Raw genomic sequence first — 23,404 nt, 5'->3', positions numbered from 1 at the left:
TCAGTATTAGTGCTCTGAGTATTTTGGTACCTCATAGTCACTATTGTTGCTCTGAGAACTTTAGTACCTCATGGTCAGTATTAGTGCTGTAAGTATTTTAGTACCTCATAGTCAGTATTAGTGCTCTTAGTATTTTAGTGCCTCATAGTCAATATTAGTGCTCTGAGTATTTTAGTGCCTCATGGTCAGTATTAGTGCTCTCAGTATTTTAATACCTCATAGCCAGTGTTAGTGCTCTGAGTATTTTGGTTCCTCATAGTCACTATTGTTGCTCTGAGAACTTTAGTACCTCATGGTCAGTATTAGTGCTGTAAGTATTTTAGTACCTCATAGTCAGTATTAGTGCTCTGAGTATTTTAGTGCCTCATGGTCAGTATTAGTGCTCTCAGTATTTTAATACCTCATAGCCAGTGTTAGTGCTCTGAGTATTTTAGTACCTCACGGCCAGTATTAGTGCTCTCAGTATTTTAGATGAGAACCCAATTGCTTCCCTGGAAAAAGACTTCACTTCTTTTTCAGCACATGCTACTGAGAATAAATTCTAACCAGGGCAACACCTAGCATAAAGGGCTTAAGAATGAAACAAGACTCGGGGCTGCACTTTTGATCCATGTTTAATGAAAAAGAGGTCACATGACCAGGAACAGACACAGAACAAAGATGGAATTCACAAGCACGTTCCTGTCAGTTACTGTGGACCTAGCACATTTCCGGAAACCCCAAAGACCACAATAGTGATGTCATTCCACTGATCTTCCATGGACACAGACCAGGGAGTGTCTGAACAGCCTCTTCCCATGTTCCCCAGGCCCAGAGCCCCAAGACACACACAGCCAAGGCAAATGTAGCCACTGGTTGTTGACACGGAGTGAAGGAAGCGCAGCCTTGAGTCTTTATTACACAGCAAGTCAGCACTGGCCAGTGAACTTTGGGCATGGACACAATGTCTGCTAACATTTTCATGAGAAAGCACTTCAGCAATGCCACCCTCTATTCTTAGGACAATCAACCACTGAAGAATTACATCTGACTCTACCAACTTCAGCTATGTGGAAAGAAATTTCTATGGTTTATAGCTGAGCAGCATTGAAATATGAAAAGGCATAAAAATTTAAAATGCACAGCTGTGAAACTACAGTGAACATCCTACTGGCTTGTTTTATGACTTAGGATTTTCAGTGGGACTAGTCAATATTCTACTTTTACTATTTTTTACTTTAATGTATACTATGATCATATCTTTAAGAACTCTGGTCTCTGAAGATATATACTGGTGATAGCTTTGCGTTAATGACCTTGCTTAAAATAAAATATCCCTCTCTCAAGCTGGAAGCGAGTCAGCACTAAACTCATTCTAGACATTTGCCATGTGGGTAATAAAGAGAAGCAATACATTTTGCTCTCTGTCCCTTTAAGATACAAATTTTGCTGGCCAGTGCGTAACAGCCAGCAACCTTGTATGCTCACATTTCATCATCGGCCAGAGTTAGGAGGACCCTTGCCTCTTCTGATACTGGATTCTGAGTTTTTCCAGTTGTTCTACACACTGAGACTGGGCCATCTTCAGCGTCCGGTTCTCCTCCGTCAGAGCCTCAAATTCCCGAACCAGCTGAGCAGCATCCAGCTTCTGCTTTTCTGCCTGATCCAGCTTGGCAATGAGCTCCTTTCTGAAATGCAGGGCACAGGGCAAGAAGCACAGGCTTCATTGCAAACATATCCAGAATCCACACTCACACTCTGCACCTCTCGGTGCTTACCCTTCTGGCTGCCAACGGCATACCTTTATTTTCCCCTTCTTTTCTTCCTCTTCCCTTCTCTTTAAGTATCTTTATTTTTTTTCATTACTTTACAAAGCAACAGGTTTCCTTTCACATGGGATTTTCACACCTTTCTCACTCTCCCCTCTTCTCCCACCCTCTGTCCCCCACTGTACCCTTGGCCCCCACTGTACCCTTTGGCCCCCACTGTACCCTTGGGCCCCCACTGTACCCTCTGTCCCCCACTGTACCCTTGGCCCCCAGGCCCCACTTCCATTTTGTTCTATTGTCTTCTCCACACTTCCCTTAAAGCCTTTTCTTCCACTCTCATGGACCACTTTCCAGGTTCCTGGCCTTTACTCATTTACGTCCTCCTGGACGTGTATATTTAACCATCAGAAGTTAGGACCCACATGCACTGTTTGTCCTTCTGAACCTGGGTAGTTAGGACCCACATACACTGTCCATCTGAACCTGGGTAGTTAGGACCCACATATACTGTTTGTCCATCTGAACCTGGGTAGTTAGGACCCACATGCACTGTTTGTCCTTCTGAACCTGGGTAGTTAGGACCCACATGCACTGTTTGTCCATCTGAATCTGGGTAGTTAGGACCCACATGCACTGTTTGTCCATCTGAATCTGGGTAGTTAGGACCCACATGCACTGTTTGTCCATCTGAATCTGGGTAGTTAGGACCCACATACACTGTTTGTCCATCTGAACCTGAGTAGTTAGGACCCACATGCACTGTTTGTCCTTCTGAACCTGGGTAGTTAGGACCCACATACACTGTTTGTCCATCTGAACCTGGGTAGTTAGGACCCACATACAGTGTTTGTCTTCTGAACCTGGGTAGTTAGGACCCACATACAGTGTTTGTCTTCTGAACCTGGGTAGTTAGGACCCACATACACTGTTTGTCTTCTGAACCTGGCTTACCTTGCTTGCTATGTTTTCCGGTTCCAGCCATTTTCCTAAAAATTTCATAATTTCACTTTTTCTTTACAATTGAATAAACCCCGTGTGTATATGAACCACACTTTGACTGTCTGTTTGTCTGTTTATGACATCCAGATTGGTTCTTTTTCCTTGTTATTGTAAAAAGAGCTGTGATAAACGTGGATAGGCAAGTATCGCTATAGCAAGATGTAGAGCCCTTTGGGTATGTGTCCAGGAGAGGTAACTAGGTCATAGGTTAGTTCTATTTTTAGCTTTTTGAAAAGCCTCTCACTAGTTTCTACAGTGGCTGTAGTAGTTTACACTCACATCAACCGTGGATGAGAAAGGGTCTCATGCTACAGACCTAAGTTGGCCTGGAACTCACTACATAGCCCAAGGTGACCTTAAATGTGCAGCAATCCTCCTGCCTCAGCTTCCCAAGTGCTGGAATTATAGTTGTGAACTACAATGCCTACATATTAGTCTTCTTTTTTATTTTAATTTATACAAAATCATAAGTTTTAGAATCTTTTACTTAGCACCTCCACTAGATACTCCAATATGCTAAACATATTCTAAAGACCCATAGGCCTTTCCATCATCCGAACCAGTGATCTTTCAAACTATTTAGTGTGTGTGTGTGTGTGTGTGTGTGTGTGTGTGTGTGTGTGTGTGTTTGTGTGTGTGTAGGTGTGCATGTGCTGCAGTCTGCAGTAGAATCAGCTCTCTCCTTCCACCGTGGGTTCTGGGGATCCAACTCTGGTGGTCTAGCTTGTGCGGCAAGTGCTTTTACCTGCTAAGCCATATCACTGGCCTGTGATCTTGTTGTGGAATATTTGCTTAAATAAACAAAGATGGGTTGCATTTGTTTAACTATGTAAAGATGTCTTGCATTTGTTTATGTTGTGGAATATTTGTTTAACTATGTAAAGATGTATGGCATTTATTTAATTATGTAAAGATGTGTTGCTGTCTTATCTTGCCTGCCTAAGGCACTTGATTGGTCTAATAAAAAGCCGACTGGCCAATAGTGAGGGAGGAGGTATAGGCGGAACTTCTGGGCAGGGAGAGTAAGTAGGAGGAGGAATTTAAGTTTGAGGAGGAAAGAAAAGGAGACACCAGGAGCCAGACCGACAGACACGGAGGAAGCAGGAAAGTAGGACATACACAATGAAAGAAAGGTGAAAAGCCTTGAGGCAAAACATAGATGAGTAGAAACAGATTAAATTAAGTTAAAAGAGCTAGTGGGACAAGCCTAAGGTAAGGCCCAGCATTCATAATTAATAATAAGTCTCTGTGTCTTTATTTGGAGCAAAGAAAATGCCAGCTACATGATGTTTTTGTTAAGCACAACAAATGAAGTGTTGACTACTTAAAAGACAAAACAGCAATGCATTCCTGTTTCTGAGAAAGAAGATATCAAAGTTTTTATAAAAAAGGCCAACAAGTTATTGAAGTTATTACTTTAGAAAGGAATGAAAAGACCATTAGTTACTAATGCAGCACACACTAAGGCCCCGCCTACTGTCTTGTAGGGGAAAAGCTACTTTGTCTCTTACTGGATCTTTGTCCTTATAACTCAGTGCTTAGCTTCCTTTGTTTCAAATATCTCAGTTTAACAAATCTTCATCAGGGGTTGGGGCTGGAGTTCAGTGGCAGAGCACTCACCAGCCATGCTCAAGGCCTGGGGTTTGATTCTGAGGATATTATTTTCCATGTCTTTCTCTAGTCCTCACACATATTAATACCCATCAGGCATTGGGTCCAGAACCCCCATGGATTTGCTGATGCTCAAATAGAATAGCATAATATTTTTATGTAACCTGCACATGTCCTTCTGCATATTTAACTCTAGATAATTTACAATGCCTAATACCACATGCATGCTACATTAAAAAAACAGTTAAAATGCTGTTCTGTACAGTTTCAAAAATGGGACAAGAAACACACCCTAGCTGCTCAGCATCCTGATGTTGATTGGATCATGAATGTAGACCCCTGCACAGAAAGAACCACATTCCTGAAAGTCTTCTCTTTTTCTTCTTATACTGACCTGATACTATATAAGATAAACAGAAGAATGGAAAGAATATATTCCTAAAAAAGAATAATATTGATATTTATATTGGAAATAAGTCCAGGGCTACTAGAACAAAAACATTTTTTGATCCCAAATTCTATCTGAAATGTTCCAGTAATCAATAAATAGCAAATGGCATGACTGTCCTGTTCATTTGTATCTCCTAAGCCATTGGAGTATTTAAGACTATTAGTTAAAAATCAGATATGATAGATGCATTGCCTGTAATCCTGGCCCTTGGAAGCCTGAGGTAGGAACTGGTGGTCAGCCTAGGTTACATGGAGAGAAACCCTATCTTAAGAACTAAGAAGTAAAAAATACTACTAGTTAAAACACACGCACATTAAAAAAAAATTTTGTTGGACACAAATCCAGACTATTTCAGCACATATATATATACTCATTCATGAATTATATGTGTTTGTTTATTCTGTATATTACAAAGCACATCATAAATATGGATATGTAATGAGGTAACATGGGATGCTAGAAAAAGTGGGTGAAAGAAAATCTGGAGGAACAATATACTCACACATTCTCAAAGTGTATTCCCAGAAAATCTTACAAACTACAAAGGGTAGAAGAGTGGAGAACATGGGGTGACTGCTTCAGCTAAATCAACAGCACTGTTGTCACTACTGAGGAGACAGGTACCATGTGCCCTGTGAGGAGCATGCATTATATCTGTGCTCTCGCCTACCCAACGCAAAATGCCCATGTTACATCTAAACATGAGGAATATTAGACAATACAAGAAAAAACATCCCTCGTCGCTCAGGAAGAATAAAGCACATTTAGGGAAACTTTTAATAGTCAATCCAGTAAAAGACACATGAGCATTTTTAACACTTCCTTTGGAGTTTTCTATACGTTTGAAACCATCAAAATGACCTCTGAAGGAGCAAAAGTTAAATCAGAATAGAAATTCTAGTATTTTCTTCCCATACCCAATAGACTCCCTTAGTGACTCAATTTGGTATCGGCTGAGCAAAACCAAGCATTGTAAAAGAAGGACCCAGCAGTACCGAAGGGGAGGGTGTAGGACACACGGGCACATACACTAAGTTCTTGGGCTCCAGCTGATCTCTGGATCTTCTAAGCTGTTTAAAATAGAACAGGCTCCCAATAAATACTTGACGAATGAATAATTGAAGAAAAAAAAAAGGACTTCAGGGAAAGATCATTTATATCTTGAAAGAAAGGAAGCCTAACTCAAAGTGTTCCGTTTAATTAAAAAAGCCACACAGCTAATAAGAAGAGGCAGAAATCAAGGCTGTCCTGACTAAATGCTTAGGGCTCTGTGTCCCTGAGCACGGTTAAAGCAGAAAATGCCGATAATTAAATATTGATTAGTAAAAGTTCTCTTGTAACGATCTTAAAGAAATTAATGAGAAAAAAAAAACTACATGGGGTTGCAAAAGAGAACTGTGGCAAATCCTTCACCCGTCAGGTCATCCCTGGTCGGCCTGGGGTTCCCTCCCCCCTTTAAATTACCTACATCACATAAACCATTTAGGTCTAAGCAGAGTTCTGCTTTCACTGCATGGTCTGGGGTGTGGTACCAGGTCTACCTGTGGCATTTTCTTAACTCCTTGTTTGACTTCAGTTATCCCCTGATGCCATCTATCTGTCTTTCGTTTTGATTTTATAGTTGACCAACCACAGAGTCATCAGCTTTATAACTGCAAGGAATGGTTGAGACTGTCTCCTCCCATCTCTCTGCACTGGAGAATGTCAATAATAATTTCTTCTTTACTACAATCAAGAAGCCTCAGCTAATAGGTTTCTGAATTAGCCTCATGTAAGTAATTATATTGATAGCCAATAAAAACTGCCAAGATGCCTGCTGTCTCCTGTTTGGGACTTATTTATTTAGACATATTTATGTTCATCCATTAGCAAGTTGTGAGTAAGCCTTAGCATATCAAGCTACTGAAACTATTTTATAAACGGATGATTCCAAGAAGAACTCATTATTTATAATGAGGTAAAATATGGTCCCGACTTTGATTTTTTTCAGGCTACTATGTCTGTCACTCATACAGTGTCTTATGATGTGGGGTGGAGGGCCGTAGCTATAGGAATCTTGCTATAGGAATCTTACTTTTATGCTAAGAACTGGTAGTATAACAGTCTATGTTGATGTACCTTAGCAGTCTGAAGGATCTTGTGGTGGTATTGTGTTCCCCAAAATATTGTGCATGCTAATAAACTTATCTGGGGTCAGAGAACAGAACAGACACAATATTAAACATAGAGGGTAGGCAGTGGTAGCACACGCCTTTAATCCTCGAATTCCAGAGGCAGAAATCCCTCTGGATCTCTGTGAGTTCAAGGCCACATTGGAAACAGCCAAGCATGGTGACTCACACCTTTAATCCCAGAAAGTGAGCCTTTAATCCCAGGGAGTGATGGCAGAAAGCAGAAAGGTATATAAGGCATGAAGACCAGAAACTAGAAGCTTTTGGCTGGTTAAGCTTCTAGGCTTTGAGCAGCACAGTTCAGCTGAGATCCAATTGGATAAGGACTCAAAGGCTTCCAGTCTGAGGAAACAGGATCAGCTGAGGAATTGGCAAGGTGAGGTGGCTGTGACTTGTTCTGCTTCTCTGATCCTCCAGCATTCACCCCAATACCTGGCTCCAGGTTTGTTTTAATTAATAAGTACCTTTAAGATTCCTGCTACAGGATCTACTTTAGGATCTACCACAAATCATCAGGCATCCCCATCCTAAGCCACATATCTGGAAAAGTTTTACTTGTAAAGAAAAAAAGAGAGAAATAAAAGTGTTAGTAAAGAAAAGATTAAAAACATATGGAAACTAATTTCAAAATGGAGGAAATTCTTTAGGTTCCAAGAAGTTAATTCATTGATGGTACAAATATTTTTTTTTTATCTAGAAGAATCACAACTGGGGCTGGAGAGATGACTCAGTCATTAAAAGCTAGGCTCACAACCAAAAATATAAGAGTGGAAAGATCACTATCATGGTCCTTGGTGCTTGCAAAATTAACGAAGAATTTTTATGGAGAAAAAGTTAAAATTCTAGACAGTTTGGCTCCGATGAGCTAGTAGGGTAAACTTTATTTAAAAAAAATTCAAATCCTTGAGCTGGTGATGCATGTATGTTCAGAGGCCCATATTTATATGGGAGTGAAAAAGCAGATGCTGCAAGATGATTGGAGGATGGAAGATCTCACCTTCTTTTTTTTTTATGATGGAGAGATAACAAATGGTGTTGAATTGAGGATTCCAAAACTCAACCTGCCAATGGTGCTAAAGATTCATGAATCATAAATGCATACATGTATTAAGATATGAGGAGTCAGAGGCGTGGCCAAAGGACAACACTGTACCATTGCAGGGGAGGAGGTCAGGGAGTGGATTGAGTCTAAACAAGGGTTTGTTTAATTTTATTATGATTGACCATTAAACCTGAAGAGTCTGCCCTAGACCATGGCATTACAGGAGGCTTAGCATCATCCTTGGCTTTCACTCACTAGATTTTAGATACAACTTCCTCACTTCCTGGTCATGAAATCAGACATTTCTCTAGATATTAGCCAGGTCCTGGGTTGGAGATGGGGGAGGACAGTCCCCTTGTGAGAAACACTGCTTTAAGTAAAGAAAGCTGCAGGACTCAGTCTATCAGTCACCCTGAGATGATCCTGGGGTGGAGGATAAAGTAAAAAGGAAGATGTTTCCTTGTTCTGCTCCTCTGGCGATTGCATTGGCTCTGCCTCCTTGGGAAAGATAATAACTTAAAGATATACTCATTAAGGGTATATGAATGTCATGTCCCTTTTAACAAGGCCTAAGAAGAGGATGAAGAAATGAAATTCTAGTCAAGAAACTAGACAGCATTGGGTTAGATAGTATTAGAGAGCCAATCGTTTAAAGAAAAATATGATCTCACAGCCAGACAACATCTGGAATACTGATATTTAACACAGAACTAGCTATTTAAATGAAAAAAAAGTCCTTTTGCCCTTCCTCTGCCTCCTCAAGCAAAGCCTTCAGCAATCAATTTTCATGGTCCTCTAGTCACTTGCTCAAGAAGTATTACACAGGCAGTGTGTCTATTCTCGCTCGTGGGTTTGTCTCGGGAACCACACCCTCACTGTTGGGAAATGAACTCAAATTCCACACTTTATCCAGGAGGCAATGTGCACACATCAGACTTCATGAGAGAAAGAATAGATGTTTACACCATGGGCCTACCTACTATTATAAACACCTGTGGAAAAATACTTCTCTTATTGTTTTTTTTAATGACAGTGAAAACCTAATTTCTAGACTGAGCAAATGTGTTAAGACCCACGTGCTTGGAGGACAGAGAGAGGTTTAGTTCTCCATGTGCTCACACGACACAATCTTTTTTTCAAACCTCACACCCTGAGTGGAATGGTGCCGTTCAAACTGGCTTTTCTTTGTTTGCTCTATGACAGTGGCCTGTTGATATCCTCTCCATCCTCAAACTTTGAGAGATTTTCCCCAGAACTTGGCTTAAAAATCTCTGCCTTTGACAATAATCTAAAGCAACAAATGTTTCTATTTACACACAGAAATCTCTGGTGGCAGTTTCAGAATGACAAAAGCAAACAAAAAAGGGCTATTTATACATTAAAGTTTTACAAGTAACCTAAGTACCCCTTCCCACACTGCAATGTTCCCCTAGATAGTCACTTTTTATTTTAATTAGACATAAGCATGCAGGTCTTGTAATGTTTGTGGCTTCCCAATACAAAAAAAAACCTTCTAATGGTTCACCTGAACCCACTACAGTTATGTGACTCTTTTACTCAATTATTAAAAGAAAACCCTCTTAAAATTGGGCAATGTATCTAAATAAATATTTCTCCAAGAAAACATAGAAATGGCCCAAAAGTGCATGAAAAGTTGTGCAACATCATAGCCATCTGGGAAATGTAAATCAAAACCACAGTGACACATCATTTCCAACCACTAGCATTGGTATCATCAGGACAGACCAAGAACTTGCAGAGATGGGCAACAATTAGAAGTTTCCACAAATGTTGATAGTGGCATTATTCAAAATACTAAACAGTGCGAACAACCCAAATGTTCATTAACCAATGAAAGGCAAATAAGACAATAGAATGTTATCCACAGATAAAAAGAAGGAAGCACTGGTGTGTGATACATGGATGAACTTGAAGCATTATACTCTGACAGTATGAGAGTCACAGCAGAAGCATGTTACATGATTATGTTCATTTAGAAATGTCTAGCAGCAAGCTGATAGACGCAGGAAACAGGTTTGTTTGCTAAAATAGCTAGGAAAGAAGGGCAATAAGAGGGACTGCTCCAGACTACAAGATCTCCTTCTGGGCTGATGAAAATCGTCTACAACCATGATAACAGCCACATGCCACTGGAACCACTGCAGAGTTCAGAACTGTCAGAAAGGACATTTCAGTGAGAAGTATCGTCTCATCTTTGGTAACTACCCCTTTCTGATATTGTTCAGCTCCTCAGCATGGTTCATTTATAAATTGCGGAAATGCTTTTTCCACCAGACAAGATGCGATCATGTCTAGACATCAGCACCCTTTACAGCTGGTTGTAGTTTAGTTGTATATTTTAAATCATTTCTGTCTGGCAACTGGTGCTAGATTTCTAAAGCTCTATGAGGGACAAAAGAAGCTCTGTACACAGAATGAAAATTCTTATAAGATGTATCAAAAATATGTCAAGCTACAATATATGCAACAATAAGGCATATGATCACATGCAAAAAGATCTAGATGTTCCATCTAAAGTAGGAACTGATGGTATACATCACTGGTCACAAGCCAGAAATAAATTTAAATAAATAGGATTTACCCCATGGTGAGTTTGCAAACCTTGAAAAGTTTGACTGTCTTTGTCGCTCAATGGACATGACTGGTAACAGTTCCATCAACTCTTCCCTTGTAAGTTCTTCACTGTAAGTTCTCCCAAACTTGATCCAGGGAGACCTCCTCTGGAGATATGAGAGAAGTTCAGTCTCAAGTTCAAACATCAGGCTGTGGACAAACGATTCCGATAAAGAAAATCTCTCTTTTAAAATACTAAAATCCTTGTGTCTTACTTTGCATGAGGCAGCTGCCAAAGGCGTCAAAGTCCGCCACACTTTACGAAGTGTTGGGAGAGAAATTCTCATCAGAATCATTTTTGGAAAGGAATGCTAATTGCTTGGGTCAAATCCATATGGCCTGATTTATCTTGCTTGAAAACAAAGACTGTTCAGAAAAAGATCTGTGATAAAATGAACTGCTGTTCAGTAAAGCATAATGAAAAACAGTGTTGCTAACAGCCCTTAGTGGATGGGTTCCGTACAGTGATGACTCCAACCATACTTTGTGATTTAACACTTTATCTTAGTAACCCTTACTGACATCAAATCCACATTTTAAACACAAGACCATAGCAACACAAACAGAATATGTTTATGCAGAGAGCATTACTGCAACCTATAAGGGCTACCTTAAATCAACCTCACTTATAGTTGACCTCTATGGTCAGCTCCATGGTGGATGATAAGGATACAAAGAGATGCTAAAGTGTGTGCCTGCAAGAGAGACAGAGGCCTTCCTTCCTTCCTTGATGAATGTGGAGCAGACACAGACAGAATCCAGCTCCATCCCGGGAAAGGTAATTGGCTAACGCAGTTGAGGCAGGGTCAAGGTAGGAAGTTCTATAGAGGTCCCTAGGCATATTGCAGTAGGTTGTGAAACCCAGGCCAGAATTAGGTGTGGGGGCTAGAAGTGTAGGACAGTTTGTAGGGTGCTTGCCTAGCATGCAGGAGGTTCTGAATTTGACTCCCAGCACTTCATAAAACATGTGTGGCAGCATACGCCTATGATTGAACCATTAGGGAGGTCAAAGCAGAATGATCAGGAATTAGGTCATTCTTGGGTACATAGTAAGTTTGATGCCAGCCTGGATCCATGAGACTGTCTCCAGAGAGAGAAGGAGCAAGGGAGAAGGAGAGGAAGAGGCAGAAGCTGCCACTAATTTTTAAAGAAAAACAGAGAGAGAGAGAGAGAGAGAGAGAGAGAGAGAGAGAGAGAGAGAGAGAGAGAGAGAGAGAGAGAGAGAAAGGAAGGAAGGAAGGAAGGAAGGAAGACAATTATAATATTGCACCAACCAAGATTTGAAGCAGAACATCTTAAACCCAGATAGAAGAACTGGGAATGGAGAAAAAGGAACTTGAGAAACTATATGAAAGAGAACAAAAAAAGTAAAAGATTTGTCCTTGCCCTATATGTAGTCAATTATTTAGAGAATTCAGATACAATTGATAAAGGAATAAGATGACTTCTATAGAAACACATATGACCTTATGCGTCCTGGCGGGGAGCAGGGGTTGCTCCTTACTTCTTTGAGATCCTGGAGGAGTATATAATGTTTCTCCCCTAACCAGCTAGCTGCTTCTTTCTAAGATTGACTTAACTCTTCCTTACTTTGATGCTGCAGTGATACACACAACTTATCATTTTTCTCAACACAAGCAGCAAGAACAAGGTACAGAGCCCCGACATTAGTCATTCTTATGTTATTGTCCTGTCATGTTTCAAAATGCAGTGCTGTGGGATAATGCTCTTGTACACTGTAAAGATTTGTCACTCAAATTGGTTTAATATAACGCTGATTGGCCAATAGCCAGGCAGGAAGTATAGGTGGGGTGAGCAGACTAGAAAAATGCTGGGAAAAGGAAGACAGAGTCAGGAGTCACTAGCCAGATACAGAGGAAGCAAGATGAGAATGCCTCCCTGAGAAAAGGTACCAAGTCACGTGGCTAAACATAGATAAGAATTATGGGTTAATTTAAGTATAAGAGCTAGTCAGTAATAAGCCTGAACTAATGGCCAAGCAGTTATAACTAATATAAGCTTCTGTGCAGTAATTTTGGAAGTGGCTGCTGGGTATTTGGGGGTTAATGGAGGAACAGAAACTTCTGCCTACAATGCAGCACACAAAAATATAAACTATTAGAGTGGGTGATTCTCACATTGCCAGAAAAATGTCACATCTGAGGTTAAATTAAATAAGTCCTCCAGAAGATCCAAACTGAAGAGTTTATCAATAAAGATGAACTACATAGGTGGGTTTTTCCCTGTGATGCCATCACAGCTCATGTGTGCACATGCACAAGTAAACACGATACAGAGGATACACTCACAGGCTGAGTCCTCTTGTGGCTACAGCATTGGTCACTCTCAGAAGTCACGCTGTGCTAGCAAGTGCAATCAAATGTTTTGGACAGCTTATCAAGACTCTGTGACCAGAAAGGAAGCCTTGGATTTTAAAAGTTGTGCTTTCTGGTTTCTTAACAGTTTTTAATCCCTTATAAGCAAAAGTCCAAGTCAAATTTTGTGTTTGAAGTGAAGCAAAGCAGGGAATTTAGAAGAGGCTGAGTTCATTTGGTGAATAGAGTAGTCTGCTTACCAAATCCACAACTGTATAGATATCCAGCCGCTATACGGCTGAGTCTCAAGGGTCCTAAGATTTTTCTTAAAACCTTTCACCTTCTTTCATTTAGAAACTAAGTAGCAAGTATATTGTGTCACTGAATTAAGATGAAGGGGATGGGAAAATACAAGGTTAAAAAACAGCCATGCTTGAGAGTTCTATTTCAAGTCCTAACAATAACGTGTTTAGCATTTAGATATATATAATGGACAAGGCTTCAGGAACTCAACAGTGGGAAATGCCTCTCTAGCTATATTTTCATGGGATTACTCCCTAGTCAGAGGTGTAAATACTACCACCATATCTCCTAATAAGTATGTGAGGACAAACTGCCAGTGGATGAAGATACGGTGTTTAATTTGATGCTTTTCAGGAATAAAAAAAAAAAAAAAAAAAAAGTAAGAGTCACTGAGGATAGATGTTGGCAGAACTGAGTGCAATTAAAGTGGGTTTTGTGAAACAGTCAGTAAAATTAAAGTGCTCTAATTAATTGAATTGTATAACTTTCCATAGCAGACCTGTAATGATAATAAACGCTATCATGATAAAAACTTACTGGGACTATAAAATGCAGTTAGTCAGCTAATACATTTACATAATTCTAAAAGGGTTTTCATTTAATGTGGGACTTCTACTGTTTAAACATCAATTAAAATTCACCCCAAGCCAAAGTGCCCTGAGCCTCTTGGTACAGCCATAGAGAAAGAATATGGCATGGTTCTAGATGGTATTTTGACAATTTTAAATCTAAAATTCTTCTTCCAAAATCTCTTATTTAAAAATCAATAAAGTTAACCGGGCAGTGGTGGTGCACGCCTTTAATCCCAGCACTCTGGAGGCAGAGCCAGGTGGATCTCTATGAGTCTATGAGGCCAGCCTGGGCTACAGAGCAAGATCCAGGACACAGAAAAACCCTGTCTTGAAAAAAATAATAAAATAATAAAGTTTTGAGTGGGGAAGCCTTTCCACAGCTCTCTCTCCTAGTCCATAGGTAGAAGCACTTGATCGACAGAAAGTCTATTGCTTGTTCCTACAATCCTCTCCTTTCCCACCCACCCACCGCAGTCTCCGCTCAGTAGAAGAGACTCAACAGGAAAGTACTTACTTCCTTTCCTCAAGCAGGGCGATCTCTTTTTTGACCTCATGGTACTCCTCTGCTATCTGGCAGTGTTGTCTAAACACCTGCATGGATTCTACGGAGTCGTGACGCGGCGGCAGAGGCTGCACAGACAAGGAGAAGCAGTCAGTCCACGGCCTCAGAAAGCGGCGCTGTCAATCAACACGGCACAGGGTGGGTGAGGGGATCCTGCCGACATCGACTTTCCTGGGACATTCATGGACATCTCGCCCCTGAGCCAGAGCTACTGAGACCTACTACTACCTGTCAGCTACCTGCCATGTGTGGATGAAAAATAAGTTTCCCACTGATTTGGGATTCCCCTTGGAAATTGCAAACTGCCACAGAAAAGATCAGCGGGAATGCTCCAGTTGTCGGTTTCCATTCCCGGATTTTATCTATGCCCACGGTCCTGAGACACAAGCCCACGGGAGTGGAGAGCAGTCCTACGAAACAGCTCTCTTCTGAGATGCAGCTCAGCTCAGAGACAGACCGCTAGGCTGTGGGGTGGTGCTGGCGGGAAGGAGGACCAGATCCCTAAATCCTGCTCACGGTGTCTGAGAGTGAACAGAAAACAGATTGGAGCTTCTTCTTTCCTCCCATCTATGAGGAAAACAGGTCCACGGGGCAAACTTTTCTACATAGAACATGAAAAAAATTCCTACCTCCGGAGATCATTTTTAACTAAAACTGCCATGAGTTTTTGTTCTTATTTCTACATCAGCAATGTGTGATTTAAAACACGACTGTTTGGAATGGTAGTTAATTGTCTTTTAAAGTGGTTGCATATCATCGCCTAATTACTTATGGAAAAAAGTATGTAAAATCTGAGAAGCATGAAAGTTTGTTATGGAACAAGTTGTTTGGTCTTATCTGTCACTATGATCTACGTAGGTAAACTATGTCTGACTAGGTACCATTCTCATTCACTTATACTAGTAAAGTATAAACTAATGGATTGTTTCCTCTTTGTTCCTATATTCTGCAAACATATAGATTTTTTTCAGCTGTTGTATTTCCTCAGTAAGTAACAGAAATTCAAGTGTGTGCTCTGACTGATAGCTAAGAGGACCCTTCTCACTCAAAGGAAGTAAAAGTCTAAATGGACATATGCATTATTGACATGTCATACTGAACTTTGTTAATATGCACAATGAATACATCAAATAATAAGAAGTTCTACAATATTTTCAAATTCTGATTAGGACAAAGTTTACATTCATGTGAACTCCTCATTGTCATTTAACTCATGTGGAGTCTAACAATAATCGCTTTATCTGGCTTCTTTCCCTGGATCCCTGTGAGCACATTCACAATATCCACCCAGCTGATTGTCACCATTATCCTTTTTAACACCGAAATAAATGGAAAACCAGAACACAGTAGCGCGACAATCTAATTCACCCCAGGAGATGAAGCCATTGCCAAAGGAATTCAGAATCCTGGCTCCTCCAGTCGGTGTCCCAGAAATCTCAACACACTCACCAATTTCCACCTGCTATGCTGGCAAGTTACCAGGTGTAACAGTGAGTGGCATGAAAGCAACATCCCCGGGGCTCCCCAGCCAAGCTTTTAAATCAGCTGTGCCCTGTTAAAGGACTGGCCTCCTGGCAGCCATGGGATTACACATCCCGTCCTGCCCTCATGAACACCACATAAGCCACATTCGTTCAAGCAGGATTCAGCACATCACTTGCCACGTGCAAGTCCCTGAGCTGCAAATTCAGCAGCTACCTAACACCATAGCCCAAACAGTCTAAAGTGCTCCATAAAAGGTTCTGCATGCCTAAGAGACTGAAGATGGTGGCAGTCACGGCAGAATGTCCTTTCTGCTGTGGTTTAAGAAAACTGAACATCACAAGAACGCTTCCTCCAGGCGAGGGAGGTTTCTCCCTCCTCCTCCCTTCGCTCGGCACCTTGCAATTCTTTTAAAGAACTGGGACGTCTTTCTCCATCACTTTCGATTTGTTCTGTTTTTAATTTTATGAGTAAGAGTGTCTTTACTTGAGTGTCTGTCTGTGCACCACATGCATACAGTGCCTCAAAAGCCAGAAGCTGTCAGATCCCCTGGAACCCGAGTGACAGACTGTGCTGAGCTGCCATGTGGATGATGGAAATCGAACTGGCATCCTCTAGAAGAGCAGTGACTGTTCTCAGGGGCTGAGCCACTTCTCTGGCCCCTTTACTTCTGTTTTTATTTGTACTTTAGCATGCTACCTCTGAGTGACATCTCTGGGCCTTTTACATTTTTAATTTTTGGACAGTGTCTTGCTAAATTGCACAAACGAGCCTTGAGTTCATTCACTATGATCCTCAAACCTGTCTCCTCAAGCTTCAGCCCCTCAAGCAGCTGGGATTACAGATGGACACCACTGCATCTGGCTAACTGGCGTCTCTTCATTGTAGAAATTAGATACTGTATTTTGGAGGAGGAATGAGACCTGTGGGAGACAGGAGGAGGAAGAGGTAAGGATAATGGGAGGGGTGAATACAATCGAGGCACTTTATGCACATAGATGAAAATGCCATAACGAAACCTAGTTTTTACACCTAATATCAGCTTTCAAAACTATCTGAAAGGATGTTTTTTGTTACCTAGGCAGTTTGGTCATATACTAAGGGCATGTGGAACTAGCTAGGCAGCTGGACTGTATACTTGGAACTGACTACCATAGCAAGCTTTATTTTCTTTATTTTAAACCATAATCCATGTTGATGCAAAGACAGTTTTCTATGAGACTTTTCTCTTTCCCAGTCCATCTAAGATGCCTTCCTTCTGGAGTCTGTTGCCTCAGCTTGCCTCATCTGTACTCAGCTTTTGTCTTCCCTGATCCTTTTGCCAGGGAACTTCAAATTTCTCACCACTTTAAAATTTCAAGCCATTCACTACTTAACCACAAATGTTGCTGAGCAAATCAAGATGTTTCCTGGTCAGCAGAACCCATTGTCATTTGAAGACACTAGACATTTACCCCAGCCCCGAAAATTCATTGAAGAATTTGTCTATGTGCATGCGGTTTGCATCCCAGAAGAAATTCCAATCAATGAAAGTTTTAGAACTAAAGCAATTTAGAATAATGATGTGCTACTCTGTGCCTCTGAATACCCATTGCCATGTTTTTTCAAATAGGCTCTTATGTCATCAAGTTGGCCATGAACTGACTATGTTGCTGAGGATGGCCTTGAATTTCTCATCTCCCTGCTTCTACCTCTGTGTGCCACCACACCTGATGTGCCACCTCGGCTGGTGTACACAGTGCGGGGGACTGAACCTGGGGCTTTGGTATGCAAGCAGGGTACCAGCTGAGCTCCAACCCCAGCCCCTCTACTGCAGTAAGATAGATATGTACTTCTGTTATGTCCCCACTGATGGCAGCTCTCTCTGGCCTTCTTAGAGTTCCTCAAAAAGAGGAGGTGATGTGACCAGCAGTGTTCACTAAATCACAATCCCCCCCCCGGGGGGGGGGGGGGAAATGCACTCCTAACATCCAACCATACATATATGATGTATAGTTTAAAAACAGAGCTACCAACTCTCAGGTGAGGGCCATCCCACACCAAGGCAGGAAGACGGTGTTTGCAGAAAAAAAAAAGATGAAAAAGTCTCTGGAGTTGATCAATTCCAAGTTCCAACTTGTTATGAGAACTGGAAAGCGCATGACTCTGAAGATGAGCAGATGGAAGAGAAGGAAATTGCCCATCCTTGCCAACTGTCCGGCTTTGAGGAACTCTGAAATAGAATATGATGCCATGTTGACCCAAACTGGTGTCCATCACTACAGTGGCAAGGATATTGAACTGAACACAGAATGTGGAAAATACTACAGAATGAACACACTGGCTGTCATGGATCCAGGTAATTCTGATATCTTTAGAAGCATGTCAGTGCAGGTTGGAGAAATGCAAACCAGGAAAGTTTTCAGTGAAAACTTACCAGAGCTTGTTTAAAAAAAAAAATAAATATATAAAATTTAAAAGACAAAGACAGAACTACCAATAGGCGTAAGTAATGGAACATTTAAACCCAGGCATGTGTAATTTATTTGGTTTTTGATCCCGCTTAACACATGTTCAAGTTTAAAACTTAAGTATGGGTTGGGGGTTTAGCTCAGTGGTAGAGTGCTTGCCTAGCAAGTGCAAGGCCCTGGGTTCGGTCCTCAGCTCTGAAAAAAAAAAAAAAAACAAGTATAATCTACAAGAATTCCTGGAATAGCTAGACAGAAAACATTAACTTTGGGGAATAAAAGTAACAGTTTCTGCCAGGCATGGAGTGCACCTGCAATCCCAGTACTTGAAGGTCAGAGAACCAAGAGTTCAAAGTCATCCCTGGCTATTTACTGAGTTCAGCACAAAACTGCTACATAAGACTATTAAAAAAGAAGAAAAAGAAGCAAAACAACAATAAAAAATAATGCTGTTTTGATTCCCAACATTTGATTTAAACTATTTCCATTGGAGAGATTTTCATTGAAATCCCATGCTGGGTGTGGGTGCTCGAGCAGTTAGTCAACTTCATGTCTGCGTTTTCCTCTTCCATCAAGAGGAGGCACTGCTCTTGCTATGCTCTCATTATTATGCTGCACGTCCTACACTTTGATGCCCTTGGTCCGCACTCCTGTCAAACAAATGAGGTTGCACTCCAAAGGAATCCCAAAATACTGAACAATAAAAAGATCCTAGAGCAGCCTGGGAAGCAGACAGCGGCAGAGCCCATGCCTAGCATTGGGAGGCCCTGGGTTCAACCTCTGGTAGCATGCCCCTCAACCTCACCCACCCACCCCCATCACCAAAACCAGTTGTTTAAGATTCTAGAACAGCATCTGTGTTATCACAGAAACTGCTTTTCGATCTCACTCCGCGTGGAGGTCTCTTACTGGAGGCTGAAGGGGCTAAATCAAGATGTTCTCCCAGCCTCGCTTCAAGACAACTTTGAAACATAGGTTCCCAAGACACAGATTGGGGCTTGGATGAGGTCAGAGCCCGGGGTGGTCACTTCCTCTTCACCCCCTTTCCTGACAGAACTGAGCTTGCAAAGGCTTTGAATCACACGGCAGAGTCAGGGGAGCCGTGGCCACCTCTGGTACCCAGCCCAATCACCAGGACTAATTTAACACGATGAAGTAAGAGAGAAACCAAACCGCAGACTCCTGTTCCAAGAATGCGGCTTGAACCACACCACCCCATCTCAGCCACCGGTTCACAGCCTCCAGAAGTGTATTCCATCCTTTGGAAATGAGCCTGTGAGAAAGCATGTGGCCAAGCATCCCTCAGCAAGGGGCAAAGCCGGCTTAAGCGTTTCCGTTTGCTGCTTGGATACTTCAGAAACTACTGGCCGTGTCCGCTTCAAAAATGCAAGAATTGACTCTTCCTACCCCAGCTTCCCACACAGAGGATATATTTAGAAAGCCAAACATTCTACAGTGGTTGAGTGGAGTTTGTATTTATTCCTTGATTCTCAGGATTACCTATTTGGGGGGAGAATAGAGGTTACACTCCATTTTAAAGTCTCTCAAAATTAACAAGCATTGTCTGCTGTACCTAAAAGGGAAAACCCAGTCCAGACTGGAGAAGGAGCATCTAGAGTACATTCAATTATGATCACTCAAATTTTATTATTTTAAGACTTTAAGGATTTGAAAAAATATTATAGTCACTGACACTTCTACAAACAATACAGTCCACTCCTAAATAAGTGCTGGAATTTATACCCTGTAACTTACACATTATACAGCTTGGAGTAAAATACATTTATATCCCTTCTGTTGATCCAGGGAACATAAAAGAGCAAAGTAACTCAAGAATTCTCAGACTTTTCCCATAAGGTATACCCTAACAACCACTGACCGGGCTTTCAAAAAGTTACTTTGGCAAAGTTCCAAAATATCTATATATGTTCTCTGAATGTCCACCGAATCCAAAGGATAACTCTAAGACACTCATCAATGTGTGGACAAGAGAGAAAATGCTGGCTGTCTCCAGTCGTCCCCATCCCCACCCCCAGCCTTTACCGTCCATGGTTCCAGGAGGGTGTTGAGGACATCATGGTAGCAGAATCCAGGGATGCTGGGCTTACTTCATCTTTCAACATTTTCGTTTCCCAGGTGTCAAAATGATATACTGAGGCAGTACTAAAAGAAGTTTCTGGAGAGGCTGCCTGGATAACAGTATATTATGATACTCAAGGGAACCTGAAATTGTCTATTTGTAGAAGTGACATCAGAGTGTGGACTTACTGGATCCTGTCTGAGAAAAGGCAAGTTCACTATGTACCATGGAATCATCTGTCACTGCCATCCCATCTGATGAGAGGACTAAGGCTTTGAAGCTATTGCTCAATTTAGTCTGGGTTTTTTGTTTTGTTTTGTTTTTAAAGATCATTGTTTTCCAAGTGCCTGGGCCTGATGAAGAGAACATCCAAAGAAGTTCAGAGGAATGCATGTTTGGTTTTGTTTTACACATATAGAAATAAATCACTTAATCTTAAATATTTTGTCCAATTAAGAATTTCACCAAGGAAGACTATTTATATTGATTGAGCAATTTTTTTTCAAGTACTTCATTAGGCCTCCTCAGTACCATACTTTATTCCCACCACAGTGTGAGACAGCTTTTATTGACTCCAGGTACGGGCTGATAAGAGTGAGTCTTGGAGAGAGAAAGTTTTGAGTTAAATCATAGTGACTAAAACATAACTCCTCTACTTGGGCTGTAGGATGGACTTGGTCTTGCATTGGACCATGAAAGAATTTCATCATCTTTCCAGATAGAGAAAAGTCAAGAAGTCCATCAACACTGCTCCAAATAGAAGAAAACCACTTTTCCCTAAAGAAAGTAATAAATTCCATCCACTCTCGAAGTGAACAAAGAATACCATCCTTTTTCCTCTTCATATAATCTAAACCTGCTATACCAAATATTGCTCCTGATGCCCACAAGAGATTTGGAAACTTAGTCCCAAGAAAAGAATGTAAAATTAGCCTCCACCTGCCCTTCAGCAGAGGCTCAGGGCCTAGAAATGAACATTATAATGTTCATTTAATTCCACCTTACCCTGAGGTCTCTGACCCAGAATTTTGCATTAATAGAGACATCAAGAGAAAGGTTTGTCATTGCTATTCTTGCCCAGGGCTTTTTTTGGCTTCTGTTAAAATAGAAGCATCATGAATTACATGTTCAAACACGTCCACATTCTTGGCAAAGCAACGGAAAAATCGTGGGGGTCAAATTGATGTTAGAGCATCTACCAAATAGATATTTTATAGCTACACTTTATAAATCACCAAGGAATGTGTAAAGGCTATCAGAAAGTACCAGCAAGTTTTACAAGGCGGTTCTAGAACTACATCACGGTAACCTTGCCAACCAGAAACAAAACAAATCTCAACTTATCAAACTAATTTAGACAGTCGATGTGCCCCACAAAAAGTACAAAGAGAAAGATCAGCAAACTGATTTAGACCAAAATTTGACCTCAAGTTTCTCATGAAGAAAGTGGAGACGGAACGGTTAGCTTCTATAATTATTTCAAGAACCAAATGAGATCACATGTAGAAAAATGGCCCTTGCCTGCTCCAGAGTCAACGTGCAGTGGTGGGACCTCATTCCTGGGTTTGCAGAGAGGACTGGTAGTAATGTCTGGCATTGGTTGCTCTCTGTTTGGTGAGGATTTGAGTCTCCTGTATAGTGACATCCACAAGGCTCTTCTTTCTAACTGGTGTTTATTTTCCCATAGTGGGTTATGACAGTCAATAAATAAATAAAATTACAAGAATGAAGAACTCAAGTCTAACTGTAAAGAAGACTTGTTCCATGTTTAAAAAACAAAAACAAAAACAAAAAACCAAAGATGATTCCTTTTGTCCATAAAGCATTTTCAACGCTGTTAATACAGGAGGACTTCCTCAGGTAGAATGGCTGCCAATGTGCGTGCTTCTGCTAAGCATGGGAACAGAACTGTGTTCTTTCCCTCCTCAGTCCTCACTGTCTTGCTTTTTTTTTTTTTTCACTCATGCCCTGGAGAATAAAGATTATAAGCAACAGTTCTAGACAGCGGCTGTCCTAACCAAAAGTCTTGACAACTGGTAAATGTTACTAACAAACCCAATCTCATCTCACCTCTCAGCCCAGGAAGAGATGATGTCATAACCACACTGAAGGAGAAAATCAAAACCCCGAAGGCAGAAACCATGCGCCCAGATGTCTACCCTATCAAAGACCAATCAAGATAGAAGTTTCTCACTGGAATAAAATAATCACATAGATTTAATTTCTAATATATGTCAAATAGAATTAAAGCAATAAAATTCAAATGGACTTTGTGATGCTCTAACAGAAAATTATCTGGATAATCACCAGGGGTGATTATCTACAGACTGAGCCACAGGCTAAGAAAGACTACTGATATTCCAAGTAAGAGGAAAATGATTTTTCCAACACTGCCCACAAGGAAAAGCAACAACCAAAACAAAACCCTTAGAACTCATTAGCCATAACTTCATGAGGGAACAAGAACCTGAATTGACTCCCTGATCTATTTTCAAAACATGTTAACCCCATTTTCACGATTTCAAGGACGATAAAACAGCTTTGAGGTGACAGTACAATAAAGGAGGGTTCCTTTTACAATCCCTGCTCTACTACCAGTGGTCCATACAGAGACAAGCCCTGGAGGACAGCACTCAAGGCATGTGATGTGTAGGACGAGAGTAACAGAAAGAAAAGGAGCCTGGAAGAGGAGTACTGAATAGTTCTCCACGCTGAAAAGATGCTGCACCAGTGTGGGGGTAAAGGGAGTGGGATTAGATGTCAGCAGCCGGAGAGCCAGGCTGAAGAACCTGTGTGGAGCACTGAGGAACAGAAGATAGAACTGACAGCTGGGGAGGACATCTTTGGGATTACAGCACCATCTCATGATAGCTGTGTGGTGATCATATAACCTTCCCGCTGGCTATGTAATGTTTAGTGAGACCTGCATAAGTGATCATGATCTGTTAAACAGGCTGGCTTCTGGAAGGGAGTGATGAGATCCCCCC

At 41.2% G+C, this 23,404-nt stretch overlaps 1 protein-coding gene across 1 annotated transcript in view; it reads right to left on the bottom strand.

The window, feature by feature from the left end:
- Positions 1-602: 602 nt before the first annotated feature.
- Positions 603-23,404, bottom strand: part of Map3k7cl (MAP3K7 C-terminal like) — a 41,314-nt gene continuing 18,512 nt past the window's right edge. Inside the window, exons 4-5 of the mRNA XM_052741084.1 lie at positions 14,361-14,476; positions 603-1,667 (exon numbers count right to left, since the gene is read on the bottom strand). Coding sequence (XP_052597044.1) covers positions 1,487-1,667; positions 14,361-14,476 — 297 coding nt within the window. The 3' untranslated portion in view covers positions 603-1,486. The remainder of the gene's footprint in view (positions 1,668-14,360; positions 14,477-23,404) is intronic.

Source organism: Peromyscus californicus, unplaced genomic scaffold, assembly GCF_007827085.1.
Source record: "Peromyscus californicus insignis strain IS unplaced genomic scaffold, ASM782708v3 Scaffold_16__1_contigs__length_79575227, whole genome shotgun sequence".
Lineage (NCBI taxonomy): Eukaryota > Metazoa > Chordata > Mammalia > Rodentia > Cricetidae > Peromyscus > Peromyscus californicus.
This window is presented reverse-complemented; position numbering and strand designations above follow the sequence as displayed.